This window comes from Nomascus leucogenys, chromosome 5 (genome assembly GCF_006542625.1).
Source record: "Nomascus leucogenys isolate Asia chromosome 5, Asia_NLE_v1, whole genome shotgun sequence".
Taxonomy (NCBI): Eukaryota; Metazoa; Chordata; class Mammalia; order Primates; family Hylobatidae; genus Nomascus; species Nomascus leucogenys.
In genome coordinates this window covers 117,107,987-117,131,302 of record NC_044385.1, presented here as the reverse complement: position 1 = coordinate 117,131,302, position 23,316 = coordinate 117,107,987, and the positions used below count along the sequence as shown (strand labels likewise).

The 23,316-nt window shown below is 35.7% G+C and overlaps 1 protein-coding gene across 1 annotated transcript in view; it reads right to left on the bottom strand.

Annotated features, from left to right (window-relative positions):
- The window catches only part of GPC5 (glypican 5), a 1,458,424-nt gene that overhangs the window by 1,109,165 nt on the left and 325,943 nt on the right, over positions 1-23,316 (bottom strand). Inside the window, exon 5 of the mRNA XM_003257384.3 lies at positions 750-875. Coding sequence (XP_003257432.1) covers positions 750-875 — 126 coding nt within the window. The remainder of the gene's footprint in view (positions 1-749; positions 876-23,316) is intronic.

The window sequence follows — 23,316 nt, the reverse complement described above, 5'->3', positions numbered from 1 at the left end:
TTTCCCCAACCAGTTTAATTGACCACAGAGGGAGAATTTATGACTTTATCAAGCTCAGGAGATTGCTTGAAAGTACAATCAGTTATAGGAAATAAAGGAAAAGAAACTGTCAAAGAAATTCTAGATAGGGAGGAAAAAAAGTAAACATGGAATTTCACTTCTAAGTTTGAGAATAATTGACAACATACCAATGAACAATGCCTCAAACAGATATATATATATAAAAGTGCCCCCACTATTACATAATCTCTCCCTCTCTTTCTCACTCTCTCTCTCTCTCTCTCTCGCATGCTGTCTTTCTATCAGACCATTGTAGGATGGACGCATTAACATCGTTAGGACACATATCCATATACCAATGAATCTTTGAATAGGTATTCACATTTCACTGAATTTCCTCGCTTTCTCATACTCATGAATTTAAACTAAAAAGAAATACAATATTTGGTAAACAACAGACTGGATAAGAAATAAATGGTGTTTAATTCAAAAGTAGGATTGTTGGTAAGTCACAGATAGGTAAAAGAGAAGACTTTCAAAATACCACAGAATGCTATTATAGTTTTAGGATACCTAAAAGGAACAGGTTTTGTTGTTCTTTTCTTTGTTTTTTAACAAACTAAAGATAAGTATTTAATGTAGACTGTAAACTGTGTGACAAAGTTAAGACTGAATTAATCCCCTTAAGATTCAGAAAAAGAAAGCAAGGATGATGTAACCAGTAGGTTTTCACAGACCACATAAAGTACCTTTTTACTATATCTTCTCCATTCCAGCAGGGAAGTCCATCTGCAGCAGCTAATTCATTAGCACAAAGCTGATCAGCTAGACCTCCATAGAATGACCTGTACAGTCGAAGGCTGTTGATAAATTCTCTAAATGGAAGAAGAAAGAAAACAATTAAAACCAAACATCCACAATAAAGGCCATTAAAAATGATGTATATCGTTATACATAATGTTTAGGATATAATTTTTATATTGTTATGCATAATGTTTAGAATATAATTTTTTAAATTTTCTCCATTTGTTTTCATATATTTTAAATACTTCTCTAACCACCAAGATGAAAATACATTATCTTTTTTTTTTTTTTTTCAAAAAAAGCTAGTATTTTAGTTTATTATTGGAATAAAAGGGTTCACTGGGTATGAATCTTGTATAACGTCACATCCAAGAAGTTGGGAGTAGTATATACTGATGCATACAGACAGACATCACTTCATTTAGCCTCCCTAAAAGTCCTCACTACCTGCTATCATCTAAGCCACCATGAGAGTACTAATAATTTTCTTTTCCCTGTGGAAAATGTCAGAGACTTACAACATGCCAAGTGATTGCTTACTAATGAAAAGTATAGTAGGTTATTTTCCTATCTGGGTCTTCTTGGTATCTAAGAACATAAAGTAATGTCTTTACTAAATATGACCCAAAACCCAGACATTTAAGATATTTCAGAAGCATGAAAATAAAAGTTATTGGAAGGAATAATATTTGATATATTAACTAAGATTTTTTCCTCCCACACTACTTTCCTTCCCCATATCAATTATGGGAGGAAAAATTCAACAACAAGCAGGTTTTTTGTTTTGTTTTAATTTAGAAAGCAAAAACTTTTAAGTTTTAAAACCAAGGCTTTGGAGGACCAAGGACTTGAGTTTTAACATTTCAAAAGGCCGAGTCCTAAAGGCCTTCATTATGATTTTTTTTGACATGAACAATTGTTTTGGAAAAAGAAATGAAAAGCCCTAGGCTGATCATAGGAGATGCTCTCTAGCCCAGAAGGAAGGGGCAGAAGAAAGACATGTTGGACGGAAAGTAAACTTTAGAAATTCATGGAATACGCAGTTAAAATGTAGCAATTATGAAATGTCATCCCTCATTAAAATTAAAAATATAATTTGTTTAAAAATGAGATCAAAGAAGACGGGTGATTCTAAATTATAACTGGAGTAACTAATTTTTTAAAAATTAAATCTCATTTTGTCAGTTCTGTTATCAAGTTCATTAATTTTTAGTTCTCTCTCCTATTATTTTTTGTTTGTTTGTTTTAGAGCTGGTATCTTGCTATGCTGCCCAGGCTGGACACAAACGTATTGGTTTTTAAATAGCTATTTGTGAATATTGCTGGAGTTGATTTGTAAAAAAGATAAATATTACTCTCAAATATGTAACATCAAAACTCAGAGAGAAAATCAGAAGTTTTTAGTGTAAGTATTTGGTGAGTATTTAAACCAGTTTTTAGCAAAGCTGGACCAGATAAATGATAAAGTGGTTGCAAGAAGCACAATTCTGACTTAACCGTAACTTAGATTGATTACAACAAAGGCTTTATTTTCTTGATAGCACAGTAATTATATTACATATTTACTACTTTAAGTCAGTTTCCTTTGCCAGAAAATAAGTCCCTCAAAGATGGCTATATCTCTACTAATTGGAATGCATGAACAAACGTCAATGTATATGTTGCAGCTACTAAAACATAATTGAGAAGCAGACTAATTCTTTTAAAAAGGTGGGGTTTAATGAATGGCAGGAGGTGTGACTTCTGTCCTAAATTTTATTCACTATAAATGATCACTTGTTTGGAATCAAAGAGTCTTCTAGCAATGAAGAGACCAGGCCCAAATTGATGGAATGTTGAGACTTTTAAATTGATGATGTAAAATCGAATATATTTTTATGGGCCCTAAATCACCTACTTCAGTCTTGGTGGATAGCACCGCGTTCATTTCTCCCTTCAGAATCAATAGATCCTCATAGGCAAAGCTTTATGTCTTTCTTTTCCAGTCCTATTTCCCATGGCTATACTGTCATTGCCTTAGTCCAAGCCTTTATCGTCTTTCTCTGGATGTACTACACTAAGATTACATCCCTCCAATCTCTTCCCATTCTCAATGACAGTCACTTTCTAAAATTCAAATTTGATATTCCAGAGATTACGTTACTCACTTAAAGTCCTTCGAAGGCTTCTCTACAGCATTTTATCCAAGTTTCTTGGAAAGATGTGCAAGGTATCTTCTCACTTCAATTTGAACAACAACCCAAACCATACTTTAGGGTCCCACAAAAGTGAGGTTCTGTTTCCCAAACACATCGTCATACCTTTGCCTATATTTATTCTGAAAGGATTTAACCTAGAAGATTTCCAGTCATTCTATGAACCATCATCTATAAATTATTGGTCAAAAAGTAATAAACACTATTGAGTACTATGTTTTTTATTGGCACTAAGGATTCACAGGTAAGCAAGAGAGCCCCTGCCTTCTAAGAACACACATTTTGGGGAAAACCTACAATGATAATACAGTGTTAATAGTGCCAAATTTTAGTGCACAGAGGAATCAGAAGATATTTACAAAACAAGGCAGTATTTCGTGTTCCATGCAAAACAAACAAGCAAACCAAACAAAAAGCCAGGATGAGTAAGGGTAAGAGGAAAGTAAACACGGGTAGTATGCAGTTTCATTAGTGGGGACTGTGCTTCTGGGAATGAATTATGGTGAAATGGTAAGAAGAAACCATTTTATCATCAGTCTTATTGCTCATCATAAGACGTTTCTGTTTTATTCAAAAGGCAGTTGGAACCATTAAGTTTTCCAGCAAGCAGTTGTCATCATGATCATGGCAGCAACTTGGGAGTAGAAAAGCAGTGAGGTCACTTAGGTGGCTATAACCTGAGCAGGAGAAACCGTGAGGATGTGAGAAGGAGCCTGTCAGTGAACAGAAAAACAAGTGAAAGATTTGAAAGACATTAGGAATCCAGAATTGACAGGTTAAAGTAAGAGTGTTAAGATAACACACACAATTTCTAATTGTGTTTTCCCCCTGCTCATGTGAGGGGACGGTCATATCATTCCCTGAGGTAAGAAATAAAGGAAGGGAAATCTCACCTTCTCAGTGTCCCACACTATATTTATGGTCATCATTATCTCGCTCAATATTTTCATCTTTCCAAGGCACACATCACTTTCTAGCCACTTACGTAATATACTGATTAATCAGGCCTTATTATTTCTTAACTGTCTCCATGGTCTAGAATAAAATATTCAGGCAGGCAGAAATTTTGTTGTTTGTTTGTTTTGTTCACTGCCATAAATCATAGAGCAGTGATGTTACATACAACAACCCCAATAAATAGTCATCAAATTAATAAATGAGCGAAGACTAAGGAATTAATGGTTTCATTCTCAGCATGTTCAGTTTGAGATTTCTTTGGAATGTCTAGATAGAGAAATCAAACAGAATGCTACTTTCAAACTTACTAGGTATAAATCTCATCTGGGGATTTTACCAAAATGCAGATTCAGATTCAGTAGTTCCAGGGCAGGGCTCAAGACTGCATTTCAAAGCAGCACTCAGGTGATGTTGATGCTACTGGTTCAAGAACTATGCATATCATGGAAGTTTGCTGTTAAAGATGTGACCTTGGAACTTAGTGGACTGGACATGTGAGACCCACCACCCATACAGGTAGTGACTAAAATAATGGACATAGAGAAAAATCTTTCAGGACAGTAATATGCAGTAATAAAAAGCCAAAAAGAGCTGAAAGTGGAAAGAGCGAAGGAAGAAAACTTCAAAGTTAAAGCACTATGAAAACTAAAGAATGAGTGAGTTTGAAGGTAGATTCTTCACAGTATAAAATGCCATCCTGAGAGGTTAAATAAAATACTGAAAGTATCCTTCATATGTGGTGACCATAATTATTATGTACTAAATTGTATCACCTCCTGCCACCACCACGAAAAAATTCATATGTTGAAATCCTAACTGTATTTGGAGACAGGGCCTTTAAAGAATTAATCAGGGGCCAGGTGTGGTGGTTCTCGCCTAAAATCCCAGCACTTTGAGAGGCTGAGGCAGGAGGATTGCTTCAGCCTAGGAGTTGGAGACCAGCCTGGACAACATAGTGAGACCCTGTCTATACATACATACATATATACATAAATATATACATACACACACACATAAAATAAAAATTTAAAAATTAAAAAAATAATTAGAATTAAATGAGTTCATATGGGTAGATGCTAATCCAATATGACTGGTGTCCTTATAAGAAGAGGAAGAGATACCAGGGACACACAGGCACAGAGAAAAGGCCACATGAAAATACCGGGTGAAGGCAGCCATCTGCAAGCCAAGGAGAGAAGCCTCTGCAGAAACCAAACCTGCCGACACCTTTATCTTGAACCTTTCAACCCCAGAACTATTGAGGAAATTCATTTGTGTTGTTTAAGCCACCCAGTCTGTGGTATTTTGTTATGACAGCCCTAGCAAACCCATATAGGAATTAAAGCACTTGAAGTAAAGTAATAAACTTCACATTTGCTGTATAATGAGCATTAGAAAGAGAAACCGTAAGTGGAGATTTCAAAAAAGAAAAATTAAAGATTTGTTCATATGTATGCTCGTTTCAATGTGGAAGACAGTTGAAAATATTTGGGTATAGAAAGAAGGAGATAAGGGTTTGTGGTAATGAGCTTGTTTCTGGAGAGTCTAATTATCTACCTTCTGGGCACACAGGCGCTTGGAAGTTGGCTTCGGTCATTGGACTTGTTTGGGGTTTGAATAAATGTAGGCAGAATTTATGTATGCTCCTCCTAGGCTGAAGCTTTAAGAACTAACGAGGCTTTGCCAGCTTCTGTTTCCCTCTAGCACGATGACTGGCAATGTTTCAGAGGAAGGCTGCCCTGTCATTCTGAGTCCTAAAGCCCAGGCAATGTAAGCAGTCATGGCTGCTATCTGAAATGGCACAGGTTCTAAACAGAAACACAATGGTATTGTTCTCAACCAATGGTATGTTGGGGTAGTTTGCTATCGCATCATAACTTAGTCTCTCTCGGTTGATACAATGACAGGAAAAGAAAATTAATAATTCATTAATCAGAAATTCTGCAAAAGAGAGAGAGAGGAAAGGCTACTGAAAACAGAGTGGTTAGCTTTGAATTTTCTGAGGCTAAAATAAGGGAAGAAAGTCTGTGTTATTTTGAAGATGGGTTCTGGTTTGTAAAGACAGAAATTTGGGGGGAGACCCTACTTTGGAACACTATATTCTGTGTTTGGCAGGGTTTAGGTGGCAGGAATCAAGAGAAGTGTTGCAAAATGCAGTTGCACTGATAAATAGTAGAACTAAGGATCTACAGTAGGTATATTAAACAAAAATAATTGAGATGGTGGTAAAGGAGAGGATTGAAACACTCGTAGGCATAGTGAACTGGTCAAAAAGACTTACCAGCCAGGCGCAATGGCTCATGCCTGTAATCCCAGCACTTTGGGAGGTCGAGGCGGGTGAATCACCTGAGGTAGGCAGTTCGAGACCAGCCTGACCAACATGGAGAAACCCCGTCTTTACTAAAAATACAAAATTAGCCGGGTGTGGTGGCGCATGCCTGTAATCCCAGCTACTCGGGAGGCTGAGGCCAGGAGGCGGAGGTTGCAGTGAGCCAAGATCACGCCATTGCACTCCAGCCTGAGCAACAAGAGCGAAACTCCATCTCAAAAAAAAAAAAAAAAAAAAAAAAAAAAAAAAGACTTACCTACTACTACAGAGCAAATTAATGTTGGCCCTATTATCAGAATTCAAATCTCAGTCACCAGCTCAATGCTCAAGCTACCACACGACTGCTTTTCCAGTTTTACATGAAATATTTCAGTGAACAAAATATATTCTTAGAAAGATTCTAAATTTAAGTTGCTGGGAGAGTGACTGCATCCATGCAATTATTTCTCTACTGTTATGAGAATATTTCACATTAAAATTAGGAACATAATAAATGCAGGGAGATGTTAACAGTCCCATCTAATTATCCTTCAGGGACTATGTTTCATATGTCAGTTGCTCATCTTGTGCTTGAACTATCTCTAGTACACAGAAATGAAATATTATTAAGTGTAACAGTTTGACCATATTTAAAACAAAGTAGAAAAATGTTGCTCATCTGAATATTTATTCAAAGCCTCTATGTCTGGACCAATAAAAATGGATAATTTGTAATTTGGGCTTGTAACAGTATAGCATTTGTTCCTGTGCCACCATTTTCCAAGTTGAATGCAGAATCAACACTAGAAATGAGCCCCATACAGGCCAGGCAGTGTGGGTCATGCCTGCAATCCCAGCACTTTGGGAGACCGAGGCAGATAGAATCAACTGAGGTCAGGAGTTTGAGTTCAGCCCAGCCAACATGGCGAAATCCCGTTTCTACTTAAAATACAAAAATTAGCCGGGCCTGGTGGCACATGCTGGGATCCCAGCTATTCAGGAGGCCGAGGCAGGAGAATTGCTTGAACCCAGGAGGCAGAGGTTGTAGTGAGCTGAGATTGTGCCACTGCACTCCAGCCTGGGCGATAGAGCAGCGAGACTCTGTCTCCAAAAAATACCACTTCCCTGCTTTTAAAATACTAACTCATTTATATAAAATGTCCTTATTAAAAAGTCAAAAAATAACAGATGCTGGCAAAGTTGTGGAGAAAAGGGAACACTCATACTCTGTTGGTAGAAATATAAATTAAATCAACCTCTACGGAAAATGGTATGGAGATTTCTGAAAGAACTAAAAATAGAACTACCATATGATCCAGCAATCCTACTATTGGGTATTGCCCAAAGGAAATCCCACTTGGTATTTGGAAATTCCACTATCCCAGCAATTCCACTATTTGGTATTTACCCAAAGGAAAATAAATCATTATATCAAAAGATACCTGTACTCATATGTTTATCGCAGCACTATTCACAAAAATAAAGACATGCAATCAACCTAAGTGTCTATCAATAGGAGACCGGACAAAATGTGGTCTATATTATACACAATGGAATAGTACTCAGCCATCAAAATGAATCAAATCATGTCTTTTACAGCAACATTGATGGGACTGGAGGACATTATGTTAAGTGAAATTAATCAGAAACAGAAAGTCAAATATCACATGTTCTCACTTATAAGTGGGAGCTAAACAGTTGGTACTCACGGACATAGAGAGTGGAATCATAGACACTGGAGACTCAGGAAGGTGGGAGGTGGAAGTGGGGTGAGGTATGCAAAATGGGTACAATGTACACTATTTGGAAGATGGTTACACTAAAAGCCCAGACTTCACCACTACACAACATATCCATGTAATACAACTGCACTTTTACCCACTAAATCTATAAAAAAATTTAAAAAATCGGAAACAATAAAATGTCTTGCCATGGCATAAGAGCGCTCGACTCTTTCCCCTAAACCTCATTCCATGACAATCCCCCTTCTCTCTATTCACACACAGCAGCCAAAGCCCACACACCTATACACACATTGCATCAAACAACTCAATATTTACTGAACAAGATTCCAGGCTTAGAACACCCAGTTTCCTCCACCCATAATTGCCTTCTCCTTCTACTTTACTCTCAACTTTCTACCCATCCTTCAAGATCCTGCTTAAACCTCACATCCTCTCCAACTCCTTCCCTGACCCACCAGTATAGCAACTGGTTAATCCTCATTTCTCATCTAGCACCTGCCTATGGTTATATTATAGCCCTTGCTCTCTAGTATTATAATTCCCCTGTATGCCCATCTACCTTCCCAATTAGTGAATGCGCTTCCGAAAGACAAGAGCCAAGTCTTCCTCATGTCTCCAGGATTTGGACCATAGCTTGGTACCCAACTGGCATTTAACAAATTCTCTTTGAATTAGCCCCAGATGAAGTCTTAGTTTTTAACAACTTCTAGAATTAGAAGCTCCTACAAGGAATATGTTTTACACAATGATAGTGATAATTTAAAGTTCTTTAAGTGCACAGGTGGCTTGGGAAACTTTAAATCGGGAAACTTTAAATTAGGGGACCTATTCCCAGATTCTGGCAAAATATCAGAGAGACCTTTCTGGTGTGTTGCATTAAAAAATAGAAGGAATCTCTAAGGTAGGACAACAACTGAGCCAGACTCTACTAAAGAGGCTCAAGACAGCTCCTACTTATATGTAATGTTAAAATTAATATGTAGTGACACGTTAATGTTTAGTTGCACTGCTGTGTAAGATAGCTATCATAATTAATATATCACAGATATGCTGCATTATGAAGACAGAGATAGAAAGAGCCTTAGAGATCATCTGTTCAAACAGCTCCTGTCCTATCTATACATTGTCATCACCAAGGAAACATTTTAAACTGTACACCTGGAGTTCTCCCTCAAACAATCAGATTTATTGGTCCGGGATGGGAACTGAGCATTTGGGGTTTTCTGCAAGCTTCCTAAAGGATCTTTATGTGCAACCAGGTTTGAGAACCAGTGACTTAGTCCGACCCTCTTATAAATAACAAAAGTGAAATTGAGAGAAAGAAAAAGACTCATGAAAAGTCACTAAGTTATCAGTTAGTTAGGCATTTAGTTGATACAGACTTCAACATCTTGTTTAATTAACTGAAAATCTCATTACTTAGCAATAACTGGCTGCCAGTGGATATTTGATTAATCAAAGTTGAATACATCTTTAGATAGAAGAGTATTTCCACCTGTTTCCAAACATTTATGGAAATTATCACATTTTAAAAACACACTCATTAGTAGATTGTTAGATTAGAAAAAAAAAAAAAAACAGATACATCGCTTCTTCTTGACAAAAATCTACAATGAGAATGCAATTATGTTCAGACAGGAGTTATCTATATGTTTTGACCAGTCTAAAATGTCTGGAGCAGGAAGCAGGCAGTGGGGTAAATTCTAATCACTGGCTAATGCCCAGCTTTGTACACTGTGCTAGCACAGTAAAGTAGAAAAAGGCTGTAGCACAATTGCTCATTCATAGCCTGCAGCCTTGTTTGCCCTGAGCTTACTGAAGGCAGGGAAGAAACATGGACTAGCATAGTTATTGCGTCATTGCTTCCCATGCCCTTGAGGCCAACAGTGCCAGAAAGGTCTCCTGATACATCACGTGGTACAAAATATATATAAAGGGGAATGCAACCCACCCTGAAGTAGTTGTTTCTGAATCTGTTGACAAAGGAATGCCAGTTATTACTGTTAAATTGAGTAACACTTCCAACTGGCTATACTGTTATAATTGACTTTAATCATGTTTAATTATAAAAGTAATGTATCTTTTAGTAAGGTGTAAAATAATAAAAAGGTGCGTGACTAGCCAGTTAATTTCTGTCCTTCCAAAGTCTCTCCATCCCTCCCACCTGAGGTAACCAATATAACAGATTAGTGTTTATCTTATTCTTCAGCTTTTGCTATGTGCAAACTAACAAGCAGCTAAAGACAGACAGACCAACACAGAAAGATAGAGAGGGATATGGAGATGGTTTGGTTTCACAAAATCTGTATCAAGCTATACACATACATGAAATGGGATCTTTCTCACATGACAGTATATGATGAACTCCTTTCAGCTTAATAGTCTTGTTTTTAATTAGCTGTATAATATTCCATAAACTGGATATAGCAACATTAGCATAGTCTATGAAAATATTTCATTAAGCAAATTTATATTTTAATTTATAAGGCTGACATATAGTTTCAAACTTTGTTGATCTTTTAGGAAGCTGTTTGCCTTAAGGCCTATGGCTCTAATCTACATTTGACCTTGCATTTCATTTAATTAGACCTTGCTAGAAACAAAACTATGTTCAAAAGGCATACCTCTCAATCCTATGCCCTCTTCTCACAGGAACTTGTTTCATTTTAAACATTTATAAATTGTCACATATTGCACCCCTCTTTTTTTCCATTGAATACAACACAGAAGAAACTATTTCTAATTTTGACCAAAGCTAATTATCTAGAAAAGTATCCAAGAATAATCTTATTTTCAAATGGAGATTTTCTTTCTGGAATGTCTCAGACCGCATGTCTCTCTACTTAATGATATATATTGATTTTTTTTTTTTACCCGTAAAGTCAGTCCACACATAATACAGAACCCAAATTAAAAGCAATGCCTAGCACACCGTTTGAAAATATCTGTAGAACAAAGGTCAAATGTGCAGTTTGCTAGTTAATGGCCTGAGGCAAACTGAAGGTTAATGTGGCACTAATGAGTAGGCTCAACCCTGTAGACACATCTGACCACAGCTGCCAAACAGTAGACATTTAAAATGTCAGTCTCCTGCTCAGCAGAGGAAATATATAATTACATGTTTCTAGATAAGAACTCTTTTCTCTTGCTGTTCTGAATCTATACTTAATCATTTAACGTTATGCTCACCTAAGTCATTCTATTTGACAAAATATTTACAGAAGTCTTTAGAATACAAAAATTAGATTTCTATTCTAATAGAATAGAAAAAGCAAACACCACTCTCATTGCAAATGCTTGAAAATAATTAAACTTGTATAGTCGGATGGAGAATGGAAGTCTCGTTTCTTGGCCCATTCTGGGAAGAGAGGGTGAATACATCACTGAGAAGCAATGCAATATATGGCACATTTATCACAAATGAAAATGTGTTTCAAGCACACGACGTTCATATTTGATTCAAAAGAAAAAAAGTATTTTTTCCAAAAGAGCAAGTCATTAAGTCTGCTCTCAGAACCCCACCTGAACTCATTGCTCATTACAGAAACTGTGACCTAGAGATAGGCACCTTTCTCAAAGAGGAGGATTTTTTTTTTCCCTAAGTGATTCCAGGTTTTCCCCTCCACATAGGAAGTCATCTCCCTCACATGACACGATTCCCCTTTATTAGAGGATTTACTGTGATTTCAAAACAAAACTAAAGGGTTGGTAGATTGGGGAGTAACAGGGAAAGTAATACGAAAGAGATGGAAAGGAACTCGGAGAGTGGGCTGATTTCCTTAGAGACCCTTTGCAGAGAATTCTTTTCAAACAGGTGTTTCATGTTTAGCACTCTCTTGTAATTTGATTCTAGCCTTGAGCTGGAAGTTCATAGCCATCTATGCAATTAGGATAGATGCTTCTATTCCTCACTTTTCAAAGACCTTCCAAACCCAACACATTACCACTTAATGTCCCCATAAAAAACACCCTTTCTGAAAGCATCCTCCTCTAAAAAGAGTGATTTAAACCCGTTGTCAAAACTAGGTTTTCAAAATTAGTTCTAACATCGTTTTCCCCTGTTGTAAAAATGTGCCTTAAAAAAACACTACCTCTGTTCTCCATTAAAAAGGACTTTAAACAAGGACTTCAACCCATTAATGAAAATAAACACTAGACCAAGTGTTCAAGATTTAAAACCAGTCAGATAATACTAGGGAAATTGGTCATCTATCCCAAAAGAGATGTGATACAGTGTCTACCTCTTATAATTTTTTGGTCACTTTAATTAAAATATGCAATTAATTGTTCAGTCTACTAATTTAAAGAAACATGGTACTAATTTTTCAATTTTCAGATCTAATGATATTAATATATGCTATTCACACAATCATTATTGAGTACCCATTTGAGATTCAGTATTTTAGGTCAAATCTTGAATTTTCCCCTCTTTGGCAATAAGATATTTTCTGTGGCTGCTAGCATTTTAACAATAAACTTTGTGACTTAAGGGACAAGAATATAATCTAGACATTATTAACCTCTCTCAGCATTAGCAGAACATTAATAAAATACTTGCCCTTTAATAATCTGCCAATGAAAAGCCTTCTTTATTCTTCCTTCTTTTATCTTTTGCATTTTGCAATTACAATCAGATATTCCTGTTTACCTCCACCCACAAATTTACCTAACTAATGGCTGGTATATACTTAGTACAAATTGTTCATGCTTGCATTTTCATACTCTGTATCTTTCATTCCAAATACATGTGTCCCTGAACTCTCTTATAAAGATAGGCATTAGCACTAGGAAATCTATAAATAGCAATGCTCAGATAAAATAAGCTATTTTAGTCTTCAATTGTATTCCTGTTACTCTGGTAATTTCCATTTTGAAAAATATTGCTGTGGAATGTTACATGTCACCTAGGTATCCTTTTATTCCCAGTTTTTCTGATGGGTGGCCTAGAATATTACTGACCAGGAATAATTAATGCATAGTTACCTTTACTTAATTATGCCATCTAAAATATGTTTATGTGATAAGGATTAAGGTTATGCATCCTTCCATTATGATAATTCATATACATGTTTGTTTATATAAGGCTTAGCTTAAATTGGAAAGTGTAGACAAACCAAATACACTGAAGACTATAAATCCTTTGGTTTTACTCAGTTTACAAGATCCCAAAGTTACAGTGTTCCTTATATAACAAGAATCTTGCTGAAAGAGGGTGAAACCAATAGAGCAAAAAGACAGCCTCAGACTCCTTGACTTCAAAAGTCATCAGACCAGAATGAATCACATTTCTGAGAAGGAAGCTTAATCTAAACGTTGATAGCTCTACAAATATGAGCCTAAACAAAAACAAAAAGAGATACCTTGAAACTTCCTTCATATTCTCATTTGTCGCACCAAGCAAAAGAAGCTACATATGATACTACAGATCATGGTGAAGCTGTGTGCCCTGGAAATGGTTAATCTGATTTGTGTTTTGGACTGAAGATGAAAAAGGGAAAGGAAGTGTCTCTCTATCACATGTGTAACCTACTCTAGAGACACAATTTTTTCTACTAGTTTGAAGACAAATTGTGGTGGACTTGGCAGGTTTGTCATTTCCATTCCACGCCATTAGATACAAATGAGTATTCCTTGATGCTTCCTGCTTCCCATTTTCCCCTATTATACATATGTATCCTTTCTACACTTTAAATGCCGTTGATAGATTTTAAATGTTGAAAATGTTCTTTACCACGAAAAACAAAGTAGAAGATAGTGCTTGATACTGTTGCTATAGATGCTATAGATGAAGGACCCATCCTGTTTCTAAATGCAATTAATTTGTAAGAGACAAACTTCAATCATCTTAAATTATGCCCCCACAGATTCTGCCAAAAATTCTGAAATAATTTTATACACTCCTATAAAATCATCAATTTCATCATAATTTGAACTTGAATCTTCTTCACCTCTTCTAGAAGTTCAGTGAAAAAAATTATAACAGCAGGAGCTGAACTTGAGGTTCTTTCCAACTCTGTAGACATTTACTGACTTTCCAAAGGAAAAGGGTTGAAGATTCACTTGTTGGGAGAGAAGCAAAAAGAAAACATACTCTTAGATACATTAGATAAGGATAATTTATTCACAGTTTGGTTCTCTTGGTGGAAAAGATGTTTTCAGCCATATAAGTGAGATAGCCCCACAGTAATAATTACATACATTACTAAAAGCTTCTAGTTCTTCCGGCAAAGCTGCTACATAGAAACAGAAGGTTTTTGGATGATCAGTTTGAAAACTGTCCAATTTCTAGCCATGTCTATGGCTATAAAATTATACTTACTATTCTTTCTGTAGTCAGAAATGTGGAGAGATTTATTTCCACACACACTAACCTAAGGTTGACAGCAAATATCATAACGCAACTTAAGGACGTAAGCATTATGAGACACCAGTGGAGCCTGAAGAGTTTAGAATAAATCTCATGCTCCCTGAATTAAGCCTATCCTCAACTAAGAAAGCAAACTAGTAGAGTTCCAATTGCAGCCACTGGATATGATAGTTGTATACGTTTTCTATAATTTCCAGTAATTGTTACCCTCAAAACAAAAAGTGGGCATTTGTTGAGTACCAAACATATGGGCACGTAGCCACATCCAAGACCAATTGCAATGTCAACTTCTAGTTCGTGCCAAATAGTTGAACCTGCCTCTTCTTTCAGGACTAGTGTGCATAATATTAGTTTAATTTCCTGCTATGTGGATTTCATTTAAGATGATTCATGAAATGGCCATTAATTTTTTCATGAACATGTAGAAAGTAAGAGCATTTTTAAAACATTTTCTGTTTTAAATATTAGTTTTAGGTGGAGCAAAGTACTTTTCAATGCAACAAAATTCTGCATGGATTTGTCTGTGAACTTTCTTTTTCTGGGAACATTTATGGGATTCTCAGCGGGATACATGATCCCCAAAGGTTAAGAACCACTAGCCTGAACTTTGGCCATATGTTTGCTCTGCCTTCTGGCATTTGCTCTTCCTGTGTGCCTGTAGTTTGACCCCCTGCAGGTCCTGATCTTCATTATTCATGTAGGTCTTGACTCTGGCCTGACTTACAGCTCATGAGCTCATGTTCCCTCCATACCTTCTCTGGCCTCCTATCCAAAGCTTTGTCTTGGCCTGCCCTGCTCTGGAAGCCCTCAGTACCACCACCTAACAGGCATTGTTTTACATTAAGCAGATTTTTTTTTCATTGAAAACATGACCTTTATTTTCACAAGTTAAATTTACAGGTAATAAATAATGATGGCACCTCAAAGACGCACTAACTTTCACTTATGAGGAAATAGATTGTAAATTGCTTTCTCTGCTACTACAAATGATATTAAATTTTTCTGAAAGAATCGACTACTTTTTCAGACCTATGAATATTTTCATCCACTGAATATTTGTATATACAATTCATCATTAAGTCCAGCATATCTCAATACTGATTTACCATCTCAACAAACATATATACTCAGTGTGTAATATCAAGAACTTTTAAATTTAATTTTGGATTCATTAATAAAGGGTTGTATTAGATAAGATTTGACTATGTAACTATAAACTCTATTTTTTTATTATAAACTATGCATTTTAAACTAACTGATCCCATTTAATATGAATCTATCTACCTTGGCAATAATCTTAAATAACATTAAGTGTTCTTCACTGAATAGACGTTTCTAATTTTTTCCCACGTTTAATTATTTTGAACACTTCACTGTGTTTCTCTGTAATGTACAGGATATTAATTTACTTTAGTTGACAGTGACATTCTGAATGAGAATCATGCCCTGACTCATTTCTTTCATTAAACTGCAATTTCAAGTGTCCTCTTTGCTTTCTGTTCTTAATAAATAAAACTGTTAATGTTCCAAGTGATAAAATTCTCACTCAAATCACGATTTAATAAATGCATTAGAATGAAATGGAAATGTCTAATGATATAATATTTCGATTAAGTTCTGAAGACAAAGTTGAAAAAAACTCAAAATTTATATTTTGTTTCAAAAAAATCCAATATTTCTAAAAATTCTGCATTCCCCACCTTGACATCAAAATCCTGTCTGATAGTAAAAATATCTTATTTTTACTAAGCACCTAGGACGGTCCCTATTATGCAAATACACACTCATGCATGCAGCCAATCCCCTTAATCGTGCATTCTGAAATGAGAGGCCTGGCTAATTCGAATGCTTGCTGGAGAACAGATGGGGCACTGGTGTTGAGACTCTATCTTAATTTATTGTCCTGGGGTTTTCCTAATTACCTACTTAATTGGCACAGCCACGCCACTTTGAAATAATAATGTACAGCTAATTATCACCGATTTAAGCTTGCTAATAGCTTATTCTTACCAGCTAACTTCAAGAAATCAAGCAGAGAGCAGGAACTGCCACAGGCAAATCACTCTGCCTGGCCTGCTTTAGACAACTATATGAGTGCAATGTCCTTTACAGCTGTGTTGATTTGGTGTCTGCCCAAAAAAGCAAAATTGTGATGCTTTGCTGGCTGATTAAAGGAGCAGTAGCTCTTCCTTACTTTGCTCAACTTTGGAGACCTCTGTGACTGGTATGTATCAATCACTCAGGGTCTTCGATGTGCACATTATTAGCATGCTATATAAACAGAAATAAATTGGGGAAATTGAATCAGGACAATTACATCTCCAAAATTAAAGAATCCAACTCTACGGTTTAGCTCCCCTCTTTCCAAGCTAAAAGAAGACTCAAAATGTCCACAAAGGAGCTTAGCACAACTCTTATCCAGGAATAAGGAAATTTTCCTTCTTCAAATGTTAGAAGCAAAACAAGGAAAAAGCAATGTATTTAACAGAAGGGACCGCTGTGAAATGAATATAGAAAAACAGGGAGAAAAAAATGGTTAGGAACTTGGGAATATTAAGAGATTTCTTTATCCTAAGGAGAGGATACTGTAATCCTGCCTTCACTTACTCTCATTCTGCATTTATTTTACGTACCTTTAAAAATTCAGGTATCTCTAGGTCAGATTCCCTAGAAGCAGTGCCTAAGACAGTAATCGGTATGCAGGCAACTCATCAGGGAGTGCTCTTAGGTAAAAGGGAGCAAGGGAAGCAAGGGCAGGTGTGGCGGAAGGAGCTAAGTGGGGATGTGGGCTCAGCTTCAGCCAGATACCACAAGAAGCACTGAAGCATGCATTTCACCAGGTTTGGTCCCACACCTTGAAGCAAGGGGCAAGCCTCTTCTATCCCTGTGTCAGTCAGTCATTGCCTGTGAGCTGCTGCCAAGAGCCTGAGGTAGGTGGCAGTCTAATCCCTTTCCACAGGTGGATGAGATGGATGAGAGCCAGTCTCCATGATAACCCCCCACAGTTTTATCCCTCATGCCTTTGCATTGTCCTCTTCTACACTGAAGAGGGATGACCTGTATAACCTATGAAATGTTGCAAAAACAATAGTATGTGATTTCTGAGGCCAGCTCATATAAGACGGCAGCCTCTGCCTTGTTGTCTCTTAGATTTCTTGTCTTGAGGAAAGTCAGCCACAATGTGAGGACACTCAAGCAGTCCTATGGAGAGGTCATTGTGACAACAGAGGACTCCCACCAACAGCCATGTGAGCAAGCAATCATGGGACATGATACTCCAGCCCCACTTGAGCTTTCAGATGACCACAGCCCTAGCTGCCTTCTTGACAGCAATCTCTGTAATGATCCTGAGCATGAACCCCACAACTAATTAGCTCCCAAATTCCTAACAGAAAATAGTATAATAAATGCTTATTGTTGGTTTAAGCCACTGCGTTTTGGAATGATTTGTTAGACAGCAATAGATAAGAAATAATACCAATGTCTCCTATTTGTTGAAGGCAATTTCCCAGGGACTAGAGCAGCTGTGAGTTGGAACACAGCAGCCAGGAGGCAGGTAAAAGGGCCAGGTGAAGAGGATGTGAGCAGGGCCAATAGCAGCACCCACAACCTTGGTTATTTCTCATATTATATTTGTTCCACTACACTTTCCATACCACTTAGACACAATGTGTAATGTTATGAACTTAATGAGGGCTCAGTCATGAACTTAACAATGGCTTAGACATTTTCATTTTTAAAATGTTAACTGGCAGCAATGTATAATTCAAGACCTTGTGAAAATATTCTTCAAAAATGAGGATGTCTGCAGACAAATGAAAGCTGCAAAAATTCATCACCCGTAATAATAAACAAAAGCTATACTAAGGCTAAAGCAAAAAGATTCTAGATAAACACATGAAACTGGAGAAAAAAAACAAGGATAAAATGTGTGAGAAATTATAAGTAAGTACTGACTATATAGCAGCAGTAGTCCTGGGGGTTGCAAAAATATTGGTAAGAGTAAGCTATTTGTTGATAAAATAGCATTAAAAAAGGGAAAAGTGTAATGGAGTGAAACTATCCTAAGTTCCTTATATTGTTCAGTGAAGTAGTAAAAGTTATAATTTAGACAGTAAAAATTAAAAATGCATATTGTGATCTCTATAATAACCATTAAGAGAATAAAGAAATACGAATTTAAAAAGTTATAAAAGGATAAAAATAATAAATATATGTTAAACTCAAAAGAAGGCAAGAAAGGAGGAATTTTTTAAAAAGACATGCAGTAAAGAGAAAAAAAAGAGCAAGACAGCAGTCTTAAGCCCAGCTACCTTCAGGATATTGTGTATTTCTGTATACAAAAGGATTAAACATTCCAATGATAAAACAAAGACTGATTTATCATCACTTAATAACTACTGTTGGCCTACACCCAAAAAAAGGTAGCTAGTTAAATTAGTTATGTCAACCATGGTTATACTGAGGCTTAGGACACAACACCCCAAAATATAACTGTAGGAGACCAGAATATGCCACCCCAAAATATAACTTCTTGTCATTTTGATTACTTTGAACTGGTTATTTTGAGAAACTGAAGACACAGGAAAGGCTCTGAAAACCTGCTCTTTTGTAAAAGAAGTCTACATCTATAAAGAAAATTTTCCTTAGTAAAGGTATCTGAATCAGGAAGAGAACTTCTAGAAGACCTAGTTAGTCTTTATCACCAATGCGAATTTTACCTGTGTAACAAGGCAAATTTTACTTCCCATCCCTTTCCTCCACTCACCCTCTCAATAGTTTGTCTTCACTACCCCCCAGAAGATCCAGCCCTGTATCCCCTTCTTTAGCTCAGGATGCTATATAAGCTTCAATTACCTGGCCTTTCCTTAAGCCCCATATTTCTGTGGGACTCCCATTCCCATATATGTAATTAAAATCATTTTTCTATTAATCTGCCTTATATTAATGTAATTTGTACCCCAGCTAAAGAATTTCAGAGGGTGGAAGGAAGCCATTTTCCCCTCCCTGACAATTATATTAATATTACCTCAAAAGAATAGGTTGAATACTGGAAGACTAAAATATAAATTAAATTCTTCCTCTGTCACAAAGACCTGAAATAATTTTTCTAAATTAGGGTGCCATAATTCTAACATAATTTTAAACAACAAAATTTTCATAATACACTAAATCTAAAGTATAAACTATGACAATATAATTTGAAAAGGTTATGCCTTATTTATAATGTAAAATGCATTTTTAATTTTTGGCAAACATGGAATAGTGTTTATTTTCATATATGTTGGCAAAGCCACTGATGGATTTTACAATTCCTATTTTTTCAGCTATTACAGAAACTAAATTAAGCTATGGAAACTGCTAAATTATTTTGTTTCATAGCTTTCCTTTAATGGTTTTGGCTTGGTTTAAATTTATAGAAAGTAGTTTCTGCTAGAGGTATTCTCTTGGGAATTACTCAAAGTAAATTTTATAAAGGGATGCCTGAGGAAAACTATTGTTAGACAAATATTATAGGCCATTGTTTTGAACTGAATTCTTGCACTAGGCCTCAACAGACTAGACTAAACCAAAATGGAATCAGTCATGCTAAATGCCATATCATCAAACTGAAGCTTTAAGGAAACAGATCCCAAAACAGACCAGTTTTTCCTAAAAACAGGAGATTCCAGAAAATCTGAGTCACTGTAATAAGGAAGTCCCCTCTGTCTTGACCCTTTTAAAAAGTAATCTGAGACGGAGTCTCACTCTGTTGCCCAGGCTGGAGTGCAGTGGAGCGATCTCAGCTCATGGAAAGCTCCGCCTTCTGGGTTTACGCCATTCTCCTGGTGTTAACCAATCAGTTTTTTTATTTTATTTTTTCCTATTGTTCTGTTTTCTCATTTCCACCTTACACCTTACAAAACCCACTGTCCTGAACTTGCTCAATGGGAGTTCTCGTTCCATTTTCTGGAATAGAGGATTCTCCGATTCATGAATCACAAATAAAAGCCAATTAGATCTACAACTAAATTTGTCGTAATTTTTTCTTTTAACATTATTGTGGATATACAACTAATTAATAAAACTAACTTAGAAAATATTAATTTTTTTTTACTTCCTTTTTTTTTTTTTTTTGAGACGGAGTCTCGCTCTGTCACCCAGGCTGGAGTGCAGTGTACTTCCCTTTTTTATGAATTACACAAAGCAGTGGTTTTGTTAATAACTTGGATGTTTTCTTTTTCTATTTTTTAAAATAATCTTTCCTTTTATTTTAATTAATGGGTTATAGTAGGAAATCCAAACAAGTCAACAGCTGTACTCAGTCATTTATATTTTATCTGTATGTGGATGGTCACTGTATCTACAATACACTATAATAAAAAATGATCTACATTATAGTGTATCTACAATACACTATAATAAAAAATGATCTACATTGACAAGGGAGTTTGAACTACTTAATTAGAAGAACATGATTTTAGAAAACACTTTTCATCTAAACTTTAAAATAATTGTGTGTGTTAATATGTACGCATATATAAACATACCTATATTTTCTCAGATACAGAAGGTTCAGTTAAGCATATTCCTCAATTCCTGCCATACTATCACAATTTACCCTTGAACATTCCTGCTTTATTATTTTATTATCTTAATTTTTTAATTCATCCCTTACCCCCTTTCTTTTCTATAAATACTCATTCTAATGTATATAATATACTCTGCTATATCCTACCCTTGAAAATATATACTGATTTTATTTAATAATGTTTTTAATTCATATAATGGCATTGTACTATTGTTCTCATTCTTCACAATTTGTTTTCTCTGTAATCACAATGAGATTTTTTGCTGTATGAAAATGTGTTCATTGCTTCTGACTGCTTCATAATGTTCCAAAGTCTTAAATTTTACTTTTCCATTTTTCCTAGATATGGATAGTTAGCTTCTAACACTCAGCTATCACAAATAATCAAGAATGCCTCCTCTGGGTATACGCAAGTTTCCTTAGGACACATCCTAAGTAGTAGACTCTAGTGCATAGGGTATGTGAGTTTTGCCAGGTGCAGCAGAAGGAAGCTGTACCAGTGCACAAAATGATCATCCACACAGAAAACCTAATATGATCAAAAGACCAACCATTAGAAACAGAGTTCAGAAAAATAGCCATTTATAGCATTATCCTAATATCTTTGTTCAAATCTATATAGTCAATATAACTCCAGTTGAAATCCAACAAAAAGATATTATATTTTGAAAACTAAATTTCAAAATATGTAAGAGAATTTTGAAAATGAGAGTAAATATAGTGACTTACCTTACAAGATTTTATAAAATCCTTAAAAGCAAAAGCAATTGCAATAACAGAAATCAGTAAAAATCTGTAGAAAACAACTACTGACTTATTAACAGACGATAGGCCAATATAATTACACGAACTTAGAATGAGTATGAGGTGAAAGAAAAGAACACAAAGGGGGAAAGGATGGATTGTTTAAGGGTTTTTTGGGGAAATTGGATCAGAATATGGAAAATTTGACTTGGAATCTTACCTTATAACATATATACAGATATATTCCTTATGTATTATGCATAATAAGAGAAAAAACCACAGAGCTAGTAGAAAAAATATAGTAGAATCTATTTTTGAGTTGATGCAGGCAAGAAATTTTAAACAAAAAAGAAATCTTGATAAACTTGATATCAAAGTTAAGAATTTATATTTAACATAGGTCATCTTAGACTAAGTTACTAATCACTTAACTTTTATTTTATTTTACATTAAATGAACTATTTTCTTAGATAAAAAATGTTTTCAATGTCTAAAAGGAACAAATTAATATATGGAATATAAAAAGGAACTTCTACAAATAAATACATTTAGTTTGAAAAAAAATCTAGTAGAAAACCCAGCTAAAACAGAAAAGGAAACTCAGATAAAACAGAAAAAAAAAAGAAATATGGTAATGCATTTTTCAAAAACTTTAGTTAAGAGTGATAAGAGAAAAAATCTCATCCATGAAACAAGAATGGGGTGTGAATTTAAAAAAACACCAATGAAGAATATTTGGAAATTAAAGATATGAAAAGAAACATCACATTATTCACCACCAAAGGAATTCAATCTTTCACCCAGTTCCCAGTTCACAGCTTCAAAGCACCTTGACTGAAGGCTGGGATCCCTTGAGAAAGAACCTTGCATAAGTACAACCACTATGTAACAGAAATCTTCCTCCATCCATTCCCTACAGGGACCTGTGGCTATTTTGCTTCCAGGAATTATTAGACACTAGCTCTGTACTGACTTTTATCCCAAAGACCCAGAATACCATTATCCTGTGAGTCTAAATAGAGGCTTACAGAGGTCAAATGAAAATCGAGTTTTAGGCTCAGTCTGTCTCACATCAGGACATTCAGTCCACAGACCCACCCTGTAGTTATTTCACACTCCTGAACACAGATTTGAATTAGACATACTCACCCATCGTACAATCCCCATACTGAGTCCCCGACTCACGGAGTGAACGCCAAATTGAAATTCCTGAAATTCGGGCCAATATCCCTGATGAACATCGATATGAAAATCCTCAATAAAATACTGGCAAATTGAATCCAGCAGCACATTGAAAAGCTTATCTACCACAATTAAGTCACCTTCATCCCTGGGATGCAAGGCTGGTTCAACATACGCAAATCAATAAACATAATCCATCACATAAAAGAACCTATGACAAAAACCACATGATCATCTCAACAGATGCAGAAAAGGCCTTCAATAAAATTCAACATCCCTTCATGTTAAAAACTCTCAATAAACCAGGTATTGATGGAACATATCTCAAAATAATAAGAGCTATTTATGACAAACCCACAGCCAATATCATACTGAATGGGCAAAAGCTGGAAGCATTCCCTTTGAAAATGGGCATAAAACAAGGATGCCCCTTCTCAACACTC